The sequence below is a fragment of the Vulpes vulpes genome, chromosome 13, assembly GCF_048418805.1.
Source record: "Vulpes vulpes isolate BD-2025 chromosome 13, VulVul3, whole genome shotgun sequence".
NCBI classification, from domain to species: domain Eukaryota; kingdom Metazoa; phylum Chordata; class Mammalia; order Carnivora; family Canidae; genus Vulpes; species Vulpes vulpes.
In genome coordinates this window covers 18,070,902-18,088,025 of record NC_132792.1, presented here as the reverse complement: position 1 = coordinate 18,088,025, position 17,124 = coordinate 18,070,902, and the positions used below count along the sequence as shown (strand labels likewise).

Below are 17,124 nucleotides of genomic sequence, written 5' to 3'. Positions count from 1 at the left end.
TCCTCTCAGTTCTCTGAGTTTTTCTTTCTTTCTTTCTTTTTTTTAAAGATTTTATTTATTTATTCATGAGAGGACACAGAGGGAGAGAGAGAGAGGTAGAGACATAGGCAGAGAGAATCAGGCTCCCTGCAGGGAGCCCAATATGGGACTCCATCCCAGGACTTCAGGATCACACCCTGGGCCAAAGGCAGGCGCTAAACCGCTGAGCCACCCAGGGATCCCAGTTCTCTGAGTTCTTATGTAAAATGCAGAAATAGCACTAGTTCCCATCTCATGGACTTGCTGTAAGCATGGAACTCAAAATGTGGTCTGGAAATCAGTACCATAGGCATCAGCTAAGAGCAAATGCAGAATATTGGTCAGCACCTCCCACCTGCTGTATCACCATCTGATCTTTACAAAGATCCCCATTTGACTCCTATGCACGTTAAATCTGAGAAGCACAGTTTGTGAGGACTAAATGGTATGGGGATCGCCTGGATCGCACGAGGAGAGAACCTGCCCCTTCCTGGAGTATATTTGAAGATGTATATTGCATCTCCAAGGACAAAAAAAAAAAAAAAAAAAAAAAAAAGAAATCCACCAGGCACCACTGAGTTCAATGGAAGGGGACAGAGGCCCATGCAGAGGGGGAATAACAAGGTGGAAACTTTTCCCTGTGCTGCATCATTGACTCCAGGCACCTGCTCGGCCTTCCAATTGCTTTTCTGGGACAGAATTGTGACCACCTGCAAGTCACACGCTGCGAGGCTCCCCTCCAGGGGAGGGAGTGGGTCCACACCTTGCCAGATTGGGAGTTTTTAATGCCAGCCCTGTACCAGAGATAAAACACAGGAGAACTGTGGTGCCAGGTGTGCTGACAGCCTGGAGACAGACAGGTTGAGGGCAGAGATCTAATAGAAGCCATGGACATGGGAGGAGGGAGGGGAGAGTGTTTGCTTTTCTGTGAGGGTTTCCTGAACGGTGTTGGGTGCTAGTTCCTCTTCCCTGGGACAGGAGGGAGGGGAGTGATACCACCATCCACCCCTGCCCACCAGCAAGGTCAGCACCCCCAGTGGAAACTGGAGCTGCTTACACCAAACCCAACCCCCCTGTACCCTTACTAGGGCAGGTCTGTGAGCCTGCACAGCAGGCCTCTCCCCCAGAAGATCAACACAGGCCCCCCGCATGTCCCAAGTCTACTGATCATAGGGTGCTGCAAAGCATCAGCTTCATTTCTGGTGGGAATAGGACAAGGCTTTCCCTTTTTTATTTTACTTTTTAAATTTTTCTTTAGAATCAGGCTTATGGTATTTGTTCATTTGTTTGTTTGTTTTTTGTTTCCTTTTCTCATTTTTTGAATCAGCCTTCTTTTTTTCTTTTTTTTTCCTTCCTTTTTTCTTTTTCTTTGGAATCAGGCTTACAGTTTTTTCTTTAGACAGAAACCTAGGCAAAATGACAAGAAGGAGGAATTCTTCCCAAAAGAAAGATAAAGAAGAAATCATAGTCAGGGATCCACTCAAAACAGATATAAGTAATATATCTAAACAAGAATTTAGAATGACAGTCACAAAAATACTATCTTAGCTTGAAAGAATCATAGAAAACAGCAGAAAAGCCCTGCTGTGGAGATAAAAGACCTAAAAGCTAGTCAGGCTGAAATAAAAAATACTGTAACAGAGATGCAAAACTGACTGGATATAATCACAATGAGGATGAAAGAAGCAGAGGAATGACTAGGTATATAGAAGATAAAATTATGGAAAATAATCAAACTGGAAAGAAGAAGAAAACTATTAGATCAAGGATATAGACTAGGGAACTCAGTGATTCCATAAAGCACAGCAATATCTGTATCCTAGGAGTCCCAGAAGGAGAAGAGCAGGAAAAAGAGCCAGAAGGCTTATTTGAACAAATTATAGCTCAGAATTTCCTTAATCTGGGGAAGAAAACAGGCATTTAAGTCCAACAGGGACAGATAACTTCCCTCAAAATTAACAAAAATAGATCAACACCAAGACATATCATAGTGAAACTTGCAAAATACAAAGATAAAGAGAGAGTTCTGAAAACAATGTGGGACAAAAGATCCTTAACCTACAAGGGTAGACTTAAGGTTAGCAGCACACCTGTCCACAGAAACCTGGAAGGCCAGAAGGTAGTGACATGACATAATCAGTGTGCTGAATGGGAATAAATGCAGTAAGACTACTATATCCAGCAAGGCTGTAATTCAGAATAGAGGGAGAGATAGAGAGTTTACAAGATAAAGAAAAACTAAGGAGTTCATGAGCACCAAACCAGCTCTGCAAGAAATATTAAAAGGGACCCTTTGAATGGAAAAGAGAAACCAAAAACAACAAAGAGTAGAAAAGAACAGAGACAATCTATAGGAACAGCAATTTTATGGGTAATACTATGGCACTAAATTTGTATCTATCAATAATTACTATGAATGTGAATGGACTACATGCTCCAATCAAAAGACATAGGGTATCATAATGGATAAAAAACCCAAACCCATTGATATACTGTTTAGAGACTCATAGATCCAAAGATTGAAAGTGAGGGGATGGAGAACCATTTATCATGCTAATGGACATCAAAAGAAAGCTGGCATAGCCATCCTTATATCAGACAAACTAGATTTTAAACCAAAGACTGTAATAAGAGATGAAGAAGGGCACTATATCATAATAAAGGGGTCTATACAACGAGAAGATCTAACAATTGCAAATTTTTATGCCCCCAACTTGGGAGCAGCCAAATATATAGATTAATTAATAACAAACTTAAAGAAACTCATTGATAATAATACAATAATAGTAGAGGATTTTAACACCACATTCACAGCAATGGAAAGATCACCTAAGCAGAAGATCAACAAGGAAACAATGGCTTTGAATGACACACTGGACTAGATGGTCTTCACAGATATATTCGGAACATTTCATCCTAAAGCAGCAGAATGCACATTCTTTTCAAGGCACATGGAACATCCTTTAGAATAGATCATATACTGGGTCACAAATAGGGCCTCAACCAGTATAAAAAGATGGAGATCATACCATGCATATTTTCAGACCACAATGCTATTAAACTTGAAGTCAACCGTAAGAAAAAATTTGGAAAGACTACACAAATGGAATTTAGAGAACATCCTACTACAGAATGAATGGATTAATCAAGAAATTAAAGAAGAAATAAAAAAATACATGGCAGCAAAAGAAAATGAAAACATGATAGTCTAAAACCTTTGGGATGCAGCAAAGGCAGTCAGAAGAGGGAAGTATATAGCAATACAGGCCTTCCTCAAGAAGCAAAAAAAGTCTCAAATACACAACCTAACCGTACACTTAAAGAAGCTGGAAAAAGAATAGCAAATGAAGCCTAAAACCAGCAGAAAAAGAGAATAATAAAGATTAGAGCAGAGATAAATGATTTAGAAATGTAAAAACCCCAATAGAACAGATAAACAAAACAAGGAGCTGGATCTTTGAAATTAATAACATTGATAAGCTCCTAGCTAGGCTTATCAAAAAGAAAAGAAAAAGGACCCAAATAAATAAAATCATGAATGAAAGAAGAGAGATCACAAACAGCATCACAGAAATACAATTATAAAAGAATATTATGAGCAATTATATGCCAAGAAATTGGGCAATCGGGAAGAAATGGATAAATTCCTAGAAACAAAAACTACCAAAACTGAAACAGGAAGAAATAGAAAATTTCAACAGACCCATGACCAGCAAAGAAATTGAATAAGTAATCAGGGGCACCTGTGTGGCTCAGTTGGTTAAGTGTCTGCCTTCGGCTCAGGTCATGATCCCAGGGTCCTGGGATTGAGCCCCATATTAGGCTCCCTGCTGAGCTTCTCCCCCTCCCTCCACTCCTCTCCCTGTTTGTGCTCTCTCTTTCTCTCTGTCAAATAAATCAATAAAAGTCTTTAAAAAAAAGAAATTGAATCAGTAATTAAAAATCTCCCAACAAATGAGTCCAGGGCCAAATGACTTCCCAGGGGAATTCTCCCAAGCATTTAAAGAAGAAGTAGTATCTGTTCTTCTGAAACTGTTCCAGAAAACAGAAATGGAAGGAAAACTTCCAAACTCATTCTATAAAACCAGCATTACCTTGATTCCAAAACCAGACGAAGGACCCACTAAAAAGGAGAATTACAGACAAGTTTTCCTGATGAACACATATACAAAAATTCTCAACAAGATACCAGCTAATCAAATCCAATGGTACATTAAAATAATTATTTATCATGATCAAGTGGGATCTATTCCTGGACTGATATCTGCAGATCAACCAGTGTGATTCACCACATTAATAAAAGGATGAGAACCACATGATCCTCTCAATAGATGCAGAAAAAAGGATTTGACAAAGTACAGCATCCTTTCTTTTTTTTTTTTTTGTACTTTATTTTTTAAAAAAAGATTTTATTTATTTATTCATAGAGACACAGAGAGAGAGAGAGAGTAAGAGAGAGAGAGAGTCAGAGACACAGGCAGAGGGAGAAGTGGGCTCCATGCAGGGAGCCCGACATGGGACTCAATCCCAGGTCTCCAGGATCACGCCCTGGGCTGCAGGCGGCGTTAAACCACTGTGCCACTGGGGCTGCCCACAGCATCCTTTCTTGATAAAAACCCTCAAGAAAGTAGGGATAGAAGGAACATACCTCAATATCATGAAGGCCATATATGAAAGACCCACAGTAATATCATCCTCAGTGGGGAAAAACTGAGAGCTTTTCCTGGAAGGTCAGGAATGCACCAAGGATGTCTCTCTCACCACTGTTACTCAGCATAGTATTAGAAGTCCTAGCCTCTCTCTGCGTGGAGCCGGCTTCTCTCTCTGCCTGTATCTCTGCCCCCCTCTCTCTCTCTCTCTCTGTGTCTCTATGAATAAATAAATAAAATCATAAAAAAATCTAAAAAAAAAGAAGTCCTAGCCTCAACAATCAGACAACAAAAAGAAATAAAAGGCATCCAAATTGCCAAGACAGAAGTCAAACTTTCACTCTTCATAGACCACATAATTCTCTATGTAAAAAAAACCAAGTCTCCACCAAAAAATTGCTAAAAGTGATACATGAATTCAACAAAGTCACAGGCTACAAAATCAATGTACAGAAATCTGTTGCATTTCTACACACCAATAATGAAGAAGCAGAAAGAGAAATCAAGGAATTGATCCCATTCACAACTGCACCAAAAACCATAAGATACCTAGGAATAATAAACTTAACCAAAGAGGTAAAATGTACTGAAAACTAGAATATTTCTGAAAGAAATTGAAGAAGACACAAAGAAACGGAAAATCATTCCTTGCTTATGGATTGGAAGAACAAATATTGTTAAAATGTCAATACTACCCCAAAACAGCCTTCACATTTATCAAAATAACACCAGCATTTTTCGCAGAGTTAGAATAAACAATGCTAATATTTGTATAGAACCAGAAAAGACTCTGAATAGCCAAACTAATGTTGAAAAAGAAAACCAAAGCTCAAGGCATTGCAATGCCATATTTCAAGCTGTAATACAAAGCTGTGATCATCAAGACACCATGGCATTGGCATAAAAACAGACACATAGATCAATGGAGCCAAGTAGAAAACCCAGAAATGGACCCATAACTCTGTGGTTAACTAAGCTTCAACAAAGCAGGAAAGAATATCCAATGGAAAAAGGACAGTCTCTTCAACAAATGACGTTGGGAAAACTGCACAGTGACATGCAGAATAATGAAACTAGGCCAATTTCTTATACCATGCACAAAAAATAAATTCAAAATGGATGAAAGACCTAAATGTGAGGTGGGAAACCATCAAATCCTAGAGGAGAACACAGGCAGCAACCTCTTTCACCTCAGCTGCAGCAACTTCTTGCTAGACATATCTCCATAAGTGAGGGAAACAAAAGCAAAAATGAACTATTGGGACTTCATTAAGATAAAACTTATGCACAGCAAAGGAAACAAAACTAATAAGTGACCTAAGAAATGGAAGAAGATATTTGCAAATGACAAATCAGATAAAGAGCTAGTATCTAAAATTTATAAAGAATGTATCAAACTGAACAGCCAAAAAAACAAATAATTGATTTACAAAATGGCAGAAAACATGAACAGACATTTCTCCAGTGAAGACATACCAATGGCCAACAGACACGTGAAAAAATGCTCGACATCACTTGTCAAGAGGAAAAGACAAATCAAAACCACAGTGAGATACCACTTTATACCAGTTAGAATGGCTAAAATTAACAAGACAGGAAACAACAAATGTTGGAGAAGATGCAAAGAAAGGGGAACTGTCTTACACTCTTGGTGGGAATGCAAACTGTGTAGCCATTCTGGAAAACAGTATGGAAGTTCCTCAGAAAATTAAAAATAGGAATAAGCTATGACTCACCAATTGCACTACTAGATATTTATTCAAAAGATACAAAAATACTGATTTGAAATACTGATTTGATCAGTATTTGAAAAATACTGATTTTGAAGGCACATGCACCCCAGTATTTATAGCAGCACTATCAACAGGTGGAAAAAGAGCCCACATGTCCAACAACTGATGAATGTATAAGGAAGATGTGGCATATATTATATTATATTAATTATATTATATTATATTATATTATATTATATTATATTATATTATATTATATTATATATAGAATATTGGTCAGCCATCAAAAAGAATGAAATCTGATCCCAGGGTCCTAGGATTGAGTTCTGCGGGGAGTCTGCATCTCCGTCTGCCTATGTCTCTGCCTCTCTCTGTGTCTCTCATGAATAAAAAAATAAAATAAAATAAATCTTAAAAAAAAAAAGAATGAAATCTTGGCATTTGCAGCAATGTGGACAGAACTAGAGTATATTATGCTAAGCAAAATAAGTTAGAGGAAGATAAATATTGTAATATTTCACTCGTGGAATTTAAGAAACCAGATGAACATAGGGGAAGAGAGGAAAAAGTAAGATAAAAACAGAGGGGGAGGCAAATCATAAGAGACTCTTAACTATAGGGAACAAACAGGGTCGATGGAGGGGAAAGAGGGTGGGGGGGATGGGGTAACTGGATGATGGGCCTTAAGGGAGGGCACTTGTGATGAGCACTGGTGTTAAACGTAAGTGACGAATCACTAAATTCTCCTGTAACAAGTACTTCCCTCTTCTAACTTGAATTTAAATAAATCTTGTGAGAAAAAAAAAGAGATTCGTGAACATCATTATGAGCTTAAAGGTCAAAAAACAAGTTTCCATTTGTGGTACCTCTGAGAATTCCCCGTGTCTGATCCTGAAAGTTTAGTCTTTTTCCTGCAGGCAACTGGCATTTTAATTTTCCCTGATTAATTGCTGATAATTCTAAACTATTGAGTACCCCACGTAGGTATCATTAAGGAAGCAGGGAGCCTTGGAAGTAACTTGTGTAACCTTCGAACCAAATCTCAGCCAGATCCTTCAATCCCTTCTGCCATCGCACACCCACAAAGCGTACCTCCAGCTCTTACATAAACACCTCTAGAGACAAAAAATAAAAATTGAGAGTGAAAGCAAATTATTTCTTCATGAATACTGGCTATATTTTGTCCAGCGACCCAATGTCTTTATGCAGTGACCCAAGCCAATAAGACAGTGTTGACACTCTGGTATCTACTTGATCAAGCATAAAATAAATAGAGTAAATAAAAAGAGTTATCAACGTAGCTAGACACAAAATGTAGACATTTTAGCACTGCAAGACTTGTTCTAAGTATAGTTTATACCAGGCTTTCCCAGAGTGTGTTCCATGGCAATCTGCAAGATCCTAATAGCTGTTATACCACCAAATGGGTTAATGGTCAAAGAAATTTAAGAAGTCCTATTTTAAAGAGTTTAAAGCTTTTTTTTTATTGTAGAATTATCAACGCCTTTAGTAATATACCTATGCCTCTCAGAGAGGGATTCTAATACAGAGTATTCTAAGAATACTTTTTTTTTTTTTTTTTTTTAGTGAAACACACATTAAGAAAGATTTATTTGGTGCACTTTGTAGTAGATGAGTTTTAAATAGAAGCATTTTTTTTAAAATACAGGTCTTTTTTTAAAAAAGATTTTATTTATCCATTCATAGAGACACACAGAGAGAACGAGAGAGAGAGAGAGAGAGAGAGAGAGAGAGAGAGAGAGAGAGGCAGAGGGAGAAGCAGGCTCCATGCAGGGAGCCCAACATGGGACTCGATCCCAGGTCTCCAGAATCACGCCCCGGGCTGCAGGGGGCGCTAAACCGCTGCACCACCAGGGCTGCTCTAAATAGCAGAAGTTTGTGAAACCAGGTTTAACATCTTGCACATAAATGAGTTTAAAGGAATGGGTTTTGGCAAGAGAAAGGCTCAGTTCTGCCTTCTAGTAGCAGGCTGCGTGGATGATAGCAGCATCAAATTTCAGACATAACATCATTAATTTTATGAGACTATGATTAAAATATATTGTAATCTGTGTCACGTTTAATTCATTCAGCAAATTTCAGATCCTCTTTGCTGTTAGTGCTAGCGGGGTGGAAGTTTTAAACTTCTCCCTTCTCAGACTCAGTAACTGCTGCCAGAAATTAGAAAAGATAGGCATATTTGGAATTTTGCATAAAAGTTGAGTATTTAAGCAACAGTGTTTCCAGGAAAGCCTTAGATGTCAGTCTAATTTGGTGGAGAGATAATGGAGGTTTGAAATACTTTCACGAACCAAGCTAACTTTTAAGTAGCCGGGCAATGATTGGTTCCATCAACATCCTGAGCCAGTTATGCTCAGATTTAAGATAATTAAATTGCTAATGCTTCGGGGATGCTTTGACTCAGTTTAGAGAGACCACAGCAAAAATTCCAGGGTAGGTAATGACATTCAGTCTGTTCATATCTTTCCCTTCACTTTTAAGTGGAGTTCTTTCCTTGAAGACTGTATCTGATGTTGAGGGCTTACTGTCTTCTAATCCTGTACTATGGCTTTTCCTGTGTATAAAAGCAATAATTGCATTATGATGAAAGATTTTTGTAAATGCGTTTTATCTAATTTGGACAACTGTTTTAGTTACCTAATGCAAAGAGTACAACTAAGAATGAGAAAGAACAATATATCAAAAGTAAGTTCTGTGTACATAGGCACCCATATATATTTTTTTAATGTTTTTACCTTGAAAATCTTGTTTGCTAATATATTTTCCTAATATACGCTATTGGCCTGTTACTCAGTACTGACTTACCTTTCTGTTTTATTATAGGTGGAAAAACCAATCAGCTGAATCTCCAGAACACTGCAACTAAAGCAATTATTCAAGGTCTTATGCCAGACCAGAATTACACGGTTCAACTTATTGCATACAATAAAGACAAAGAAAGCAAGCCAGCCCAAGGTCAATTCAGAAGTACGTATTTACAGTTCTTAAAGTGTTACCAGGGGACTCTGTTCCAGCTCTGAGTTGGAGTCTGTGGTAAATATTGTAACAGGTTAAAATTGGATTAGTTAGATTTGAAGAGTTCTTGAAGGATATTTAGTGAAATCTTCCTTCTAGCACTAATACACCTCTGCCCCTCCCTTAACCCATTTCACTGAATGCCTACTTAAATCCTCTAAATTTTACTTCTTAAATGCTCTCGCTCAGACTGTCCTCTGAACCTTATGCAGACATCTCGTCGACATGGTACATAGTAGGTGCTCAGTGAACACTCACCGAATGACTCAGTGGATGATGCCTGCACCTGATCTATGGTATCCCCAGCAAGTGCCAGTCTAGCCTCTACATAAACAATCTATACAACGAGGAAGTCAACTCTTTCTAATAGTGAATCAGTTGACTTTTACTGTTTTCCTGTTATGTGTTGGGTCCCATGACAAACAGCTTTGTGAACATGGTAAATGTTAGGGAGAGAGTTAAATTCAGGGCTCTGTGAAGGGAGATGTTCTGTCTGTCCCAATAATGGGCTTGGATGAGAATGGATGGGGGATGGCTTCATATTTGAGCCAATTATCAAATAGTAAGTTGGGAAGACAGGGCAGGGCAAGGCATGCAGAGATATTCTAAGCAGGGGAGAAAACTCTGAGGTAGCTTCATCCCTGTCATTAGAAAGCCTCCCCTTATATTGAGTGTAAAAATTGTTTTTACAGGCTGTGATTTTCTTTGCTTTTGGGGAGATAGATATTCGTTCATTTGTGTGTTCTTTTCTTCCCCCACATTTAACAAATACATATTGCATGACTACCAAGTGTCAGGCCTTATTTTCGACCCTGGGAACATGACAAATCCCTGCCCCTGTGGACCTTTTATTCTAAGAAGAGACCACAGCAACTCCCTCTTCCTGAGAGTGGCCATTCATATGTGGATGGCAAAGTTTTGTGTATTGTGAATGCAAACAGATGAGGCCTGTCCTGGTTAACTTTCTGTATTACTTCATTGTTACTACAGACTTTAAAAATTCCACCTTATTAAAGGGTAATTTTAAACATATTTAAAAAAATCAGCAGGGTAGTATAAAAAAACCCCAAAGTATCCATCAGTCACTTCAATAATTACCCATTCACAGCCCATCTTGTTACATCTTTTATCCTCCCCCCACCACTCTGCCCTAGTTTTGAAGCAAATTCTGAACTTCATTGCAAATCACAATAGCTTTTCAATTCCTGCCATTAGCTTAATCCACAAATCTGGGAGGCTGTGAGATTCATCCACGAATCTAGAACTGCGTGTGCAACAGTGTTTTAGCTGGATTTTCTGCCCCTCTCTCCTTTTTTCCCCCTTCCTCTTCTAAGTAATGTTTTATGACACATATTTTGGGATTTCGAAATAAAAAAACCCCCAACTTTGTTCACCAGCTACCGCTTGAAACTTCTGAACAAAGACATTTGGTGAATCCACCTGTCAGTAGGACATGCAGATGTTTTAAACATGACATTCTTTTGAGATTCACATTGTCTGGAAGCTCTGGAAAAGGGTTTTATGTTATTTCCAATATAAATCAGCCTCTGTCTGCCTTTTATTGGCACTGTGCTTCAGTTTCTGGCCTCCGACATTCCGAAATGAGTAAGCGAAATAACTCTTCTTAAAGTTTATGAGAAACAGCGAACGGACAAGGAGACATTTACTTTAGATTGAGGGTATTGGAGTTTGTGATTCCAGAGAGTCCATTGGCTGAGCAGCATAAGGAACAGGTAACCTTAGAAAGCTTTTCCAATAGCTATTTACTCAAAGCACTTCAAAGGAAATGCAGTTGTTTTCAGCTTGCTTAGCTCTGCTGAAATCATCTTATTAAGACAGTCTAACTGGTAGTTGATTAACTTATATGTAAGCGCATATATTTCTTAGCTACATCATTATTATTGTCAAGGATTCGTTGTTCCCAAATAAAAATTAAAATAACTTTGGATGGTTTTCTTTTTCATTTTGCTCCTTGTGAGGTGGAGTCTGGTCTCCACTCCCTGGAAAACTTCCATGGTTAGGTCCAGGAAAATGATGAATCAAACAAATGCTGTGCATCTAGGTTTATAATTAGTGTAGAGATTTTAAATCCTCATGAGTCCATCTTCTGATACACAGAGAAGCATGAGACAATGCTGTTGGATTTTAAAGATAGAAAGGCATGTCTGATGTAGTGTATGCATTTGGCCAAGCAAATCAAGCATGGCCTCAAGTTTTTTCATCTGCAAATGGGGGTAATGATATATGCCTATTACTGCATGGATTTAACTCACTTCAACACACAGTAGGGACATGGTTGCTGTTGTCATGATTAAAGCCACTTTGCTTATGACAGTCTGTTTTCCAATTTAATTTGCCTCCTGCATGAAGAAGAGAGCAGTGTGGTATGACATATGTGTTGCAACTTATATATAAAACCTAGGAACGCAGTTGAAAGTGACTGTTTTTATATATTTATATAGCAGAATGGTTTATGGCTCTATTTTGGCAAATTTTCTTTTTGGCTATCATTTTCCTCTTTGGAATGATATTTTGCTAATCTCTGCCTGTAAAATCGTGCCCATCTCTCAAAGTCTGGCTCAAATATCACGTTCCCTATGAAGTGTCCCTGAGTTTCCTCCTCTGGAATTATTCTTTGCCAGATCTATTTCTGCTTCTATCGCCACTCAGCACAGTTGTTCTCATATTAAAATTGCAGATTTCTTTTACTGAATCTAAGCAATTTGAGGCCATGGCCTATGGGTGGGTGGGGTTGAAGATATAGATTTGGGGATTATCCACAGGAGGGTGCACATTAAAATTGTGGGGTGATAAAATTATAGGCGGGGTGTACAGAGATGTAGGGCAAACTTACTATATGATCATGTTTCAGGAATGGAAGCAGAAAAAGGATCCAAAAAAATGATAATATAAAGGAAGAGTCAGAGGAATACAAGAAAATCCAGGATAATGCCTCTGTAAAAACTGACAAAGAATTTAAAGAAGGAAGTGTTCCAAAGTGGTCAACGCTTATAAAGAAGTCAGAGAGTGAGGTCTGAAAAAAATGGATTTAGAAAGATAGAGGGTCAGTGGGAATAGTAGGATCAAGGCATCTTCTTCTTATTATTTTTTAATCTTGGAATATAACCTCTAGGTACCACAAAGCCAAGGAAGGTTTCTAAGGAAACAAATAATAGAACTAGAGCAAACATGACCTTGGCAGCTGGCAAATCTCAAACCCTTTCAGCAAAAGGAAGGAAACCAGTACAATGAAGAGGAGGAGGAAGGGATGATAAGACACGGTTAATGAAATAACGCCCTAGAGAAGGCAAGAAGGATGGTTCAGAGGAAATCCTTCCTTCCCCTTCTTAGCTCACCCTGTAGTAAATCTGCTGATTTCCATGAAGTGAAGGCAACAATTAAATGAAATATCTCACTATAGGATCACTTCTTCCTTTTCATGGATGTTTTATTTGTGCAAAAACCATTGCCACTGGTAGTGGTCTGAACTGGCTCAAAACAAGGTAGGGTGCCAAGCAATAGCTGGAAACTTCTGTGGAGTTTTAAGCAGTGGGAAGTGAAGGTATGAGAGAGTAGATTTGTATGGATATATTAATTCTGGGCTCCTGAATATTTCATACTGGCACTGACAAAGAAATTCTACTACTACTTAGTAGGGAAGTTTTTTTTTTTAAGTTTGAAAGGAAATTATTTTGGGTTTTCCACTCTCTAGTTGCAGATAGACCAACTCCAAATGAGTATCTTCATGGCCAAGATCTTTCTAGAACAGGGGCCATCACATAGGCCTTGTTCAGAGACCAGAAGTTATGTCTTGAATCCTGGGCCAATACTTCCTGGTTTTATGAAATATGTTTTCATTAGTTAGCCTCCTGGTCTTTCCTTCTCTCATGCATGAAATGGGGGTAATCATGCTGATTTTATAACAATTATGACAGGTTGGATTTATTTAATACATCTGCCTGTAGTGAGTACTCAACCAAAATAATTTCTTAAGTGTCTTCCACACCTTCTCGTGACAGGGTTGAAACAAAATAGCACTTCTAATCTTTGGGAATGGAATCCTATCATGGAGCTAATTTCTACTTAATACTCTCAATACTTGCAAGAGTTTTAGCTATGGAATATTTTCTTTTAGTCTTTAATATGACATGCTGCTGTGTTTCTACTTTTCTTCCAGTTAATGATTTGGAAAAAAGAAAGGAACCAAAACCCAGAGTCAAGGTTGTGGATAAAGGAAATGGGCACAAACCGTCTCCACCAGAAGAAGGTCAGTTTTTTGTTTTGTTTTGTTTTGTTTTGTTTTGTTCGGGGATTTCCTTATTTTGGGGGTTCAGTTGTTCTAATTAACACAAGCGATATACACACACCTGGCCATTGGCCCCATCAGAAGAGTGCAGATCTGATACAGAAGTCTCCCTCAGCCCTATGCCACTTCTCCCTTCCTCACATCTAGTAACTGCCAGTACTTTTCTCTCCCTTCCTCTCTGTCTTCAGTACCTTACCAAGTTCTCGTGGATTTATTTTCTATTAAAATACTGGCAGGATCTGTTCATTTCTTTCCACATCTATTGCCAATACTCAGCTAAGCTAAGTTTCTTTTCTGGCATACAGGATTAGTTAGCACACTCTCCATTTATTTTCTACCAAGAAGTTTGAGGAATCTTTTCAAAACAAATCTGACCTTATGCTCCCTCCGCACACACCTTAAAGCTCATTCAAGAGCTTTGCACTGCTCTTAGGACAGAGGCTAGAATTTTTAACTGGCCCTCCATGCCCTGCCTACCTACCTGTATCTTCCTCTCCTTCCTCACCAAACAGCTCACTGCTGTCTAGCCCCGCTGGCTCATTCAGATCCTTTAAAGATCTGGTTTCTCTCTGCTGCACTGTCTACATGAGACACTCTCCCCCATCACTGCTCTACGTAAATACCGCCTCTTTTTCCTGCAAAGCTCATTTCAGTCATCACTTTCTTTAAAACCTTCCCTGACTCCTTTCTTTCTTTCCAGGCCCTCATACAATAACTAATTTTCCTTCACAGCATTTGCTGTAGTTATAATTTTACATTTACTTATAATTGGAATGTTTGCTTTTTCCACTAGACTGTATGATCCAAGAGAATAAGATTGTGTCTGTTTCTGCTCCTTACTGACTCCTCAGTATCTAGTAATTTCTACTACCTAACAGGAGTCTAAGTTAATATTCACTGAATGCAAAGACAACTGAATGGTTTATGAAGAATGCAAAATATGAATTGCTAAGAATATTGTCACCCAACAACCTGCCCCAGTGATTATTTTCATGCTTTGACATATGACTTTTCTGTGAATATACAGACATATATGCACAGCCTGCCATATTGTATTTGTTGTTCTCTGCATTGTTTTTTTTTTTTTTTTCTTCACTTTGAGAACTTTCTATGTTACTGCATACAGGAGGGAGGATAGCCTAGAGGTAAATTGCATCAGCATGCCATTTACCTGCCTGAATTCAAAGCTTTGCCTTAAGCTTGGGTGATTTATGCTATCTTTGCCTTAAGCTTGGGTGATTTATGCTGGTTATTCTAATTTTTATGTCTTTGTTTCTTCATCTAGAATTTATTTCATAAGCTTCTTAGAGATTAACTGTGTTGACAAATGTCAAATGCTTATAATACTGCCTATCAGTAAATAATGTTAGCTGTCAATATTAATCTACCTCATTCCTTTTAAGGGCCAGATAATATAGTAACTGTTTCCCATACTGATGAGCATTTAGTTACTTTATAGTTTTCACTATTGCAAACCTGCTGGAAAAACATACTTCTAAAAGTGGAGGGGTGCCTGTGTGGCTCAGTGGGCTGAGCATCTGACTCTTGGTTTCGGTTCTCCCAGGGTTGTGAGGTCGAGTCCTGTATCAGGATCTGTGCTTAGCATGGAGTCTGTTTGGGATTCTCTCCCTCTCCTGCCACTCTCCCTCTTGTGATCGCTCTCTTTCTAAAATAAATAAATACAATCTTTAAACAAAATAAAAAAATAAAAATAGAATTTCAGTGTTTGGGATCCCTGGGTGGCGCAGCGGTTTGGCACCTGCCTTTGGCCCAGGGCGCGATCCTGGAGACCCGGGATCGAATCCCACATCGGGCTCCCGGTGCATGGAGCCTGCTTCTCCCAATGCCTGTGTCTCTGCCTCCCTCTCTCTCTCTCTCTCTGTGACTATCATAAATAAATTAAAAAAAAAAAAAAGAATTTCAGTGTTTAAGGATATGCATATTTAGAATTTTTGAAAGTGTCTATCACAGTGATACTTTTTCCAATAATTTATTTTTAAAAATAAATTCTTTCCAATATTTGGAATTTTAAATATTTAAAAAATCTTCTCCACAATATTAATTGCTTTACTTTGGATTTCTTTAATTACTAGTAAGGTTGAGCCATTTTGTTTTTCATATCTACAGTGGTCATTGGTATTTTTTCCCCATCTTTGGTCCATGGTCCATTTTTGCTCTGTGTTCCTTGTTTTTTTCTAAGAATACATAGAAGTTTTCTATCTCCACATTTGAGATGCTAAAACTTTTTCTCTTATATTGTCATATTGTTGAAAATATCTTTTCTTGATGTATTATTTGCCTTGCAACTTTATTCATGCTTTTTGAAAATATTTATTTATTTATTTATTTATTTATTTATTTATTTATTTAGATTTTATTTATTTATTAATGAGAGACAGAGAGAGAGCAGAGAAATAGGCAGAGAGAGAAGTGGGCTCCCTGCAGGGAGCCCAATGCAGGACTTGATCCTAGGACTCTTGGAAACATGCCCTGAGCCAAAGACAGATGCTCAACCACTGAGCCACTCAAGCGTCCTGTTTTTTGAGAATTTTTAATACAATTTTTAAAAATTCATGACAATTGTACTGTTGTTACCTTTTATTGCTTTGTGACTTTCTTAGATTATGAAACATTTTCTTGTCTAATATTTATCATTTTATATTTATATTTAACTATAATATTATAATTTATTGTTACATATATCAGATATTAAAAAAAGTATAAAAATAACATAATAAATGTCTTTGTCCAGTTAAGAAAATAAATGCATTAAAATATAGTTGGAGCTCCCTGTGTATCCCTATATATGCCCTTCCCCTCTTCATAAGAGGCTATCATTATTCTGAATTCAGTGTTTATCATTCCACTATGTGTCTTATCATTTTATTACATATATCTGAATCCTGAAACTATATTTTAATTATACATTTATATCTTAAATTTTATATACATTTTATTATATGTATCTTTTTTGCAACTTGCCTTTTTTTAGAACACAATATTAGATTTTTAAAAGTTATTTACATTACTTATGTAGAGGCAATTTATTCATCTTTGTTGTGTAGACTAGAATCCCATTGGATAAATAAACTCCAGTGTATTTAATCCTTCTACTCTTAATGTTCCCAACATTTTGCTATTACAGACTTGCTATAAATACTTTTGTTTATGTCTCCTTCTGTACACACAGTAGAATTTCTCTAGAGTGTATACCTAGACTTTGAATTATGCAGTTGTAATATGCATATCTTTAACCTTGTTGATTGTATTTATGGTGTCTATTTTATGTTTTTGTATCTATTATTTACTTCTTTCCTTATTATATTTATATATATAATATTATAAACTTCATGAATTTGGTCTTTATCTCATTAATTTTCAA

General features: G+C 37.5%; 1 protein-coding gene across 3 annotated transcripts in view; it reads left to right on the top strand.

The window, feature by feature from the left end:
* The window catches only part of COL14A1 (collagen type XIV alpha 1 chain), a 216,832-nt gene that overhangs the window by 23,478 nt on the left and 176,230 nt on the right, over positions 1-17,124 (top strand). For all 3 annotated transcript variants that reach the window (XM_072734006.1, XM_025993393.2, XM_072734007.1), the window contains exons 4-5: positions 9,245-9,388; positions 13,614-13,703. In XM_072734006.1, the coding sequence (XP_072590107.1) occupies positions 9,245-9,388; positions 13,614-13,703 (234 nt within the window). The remainder of the gene's footprint in view (positions 1-9,244; positions 9,389-13,613; positions 13,704-17,124) is intronic.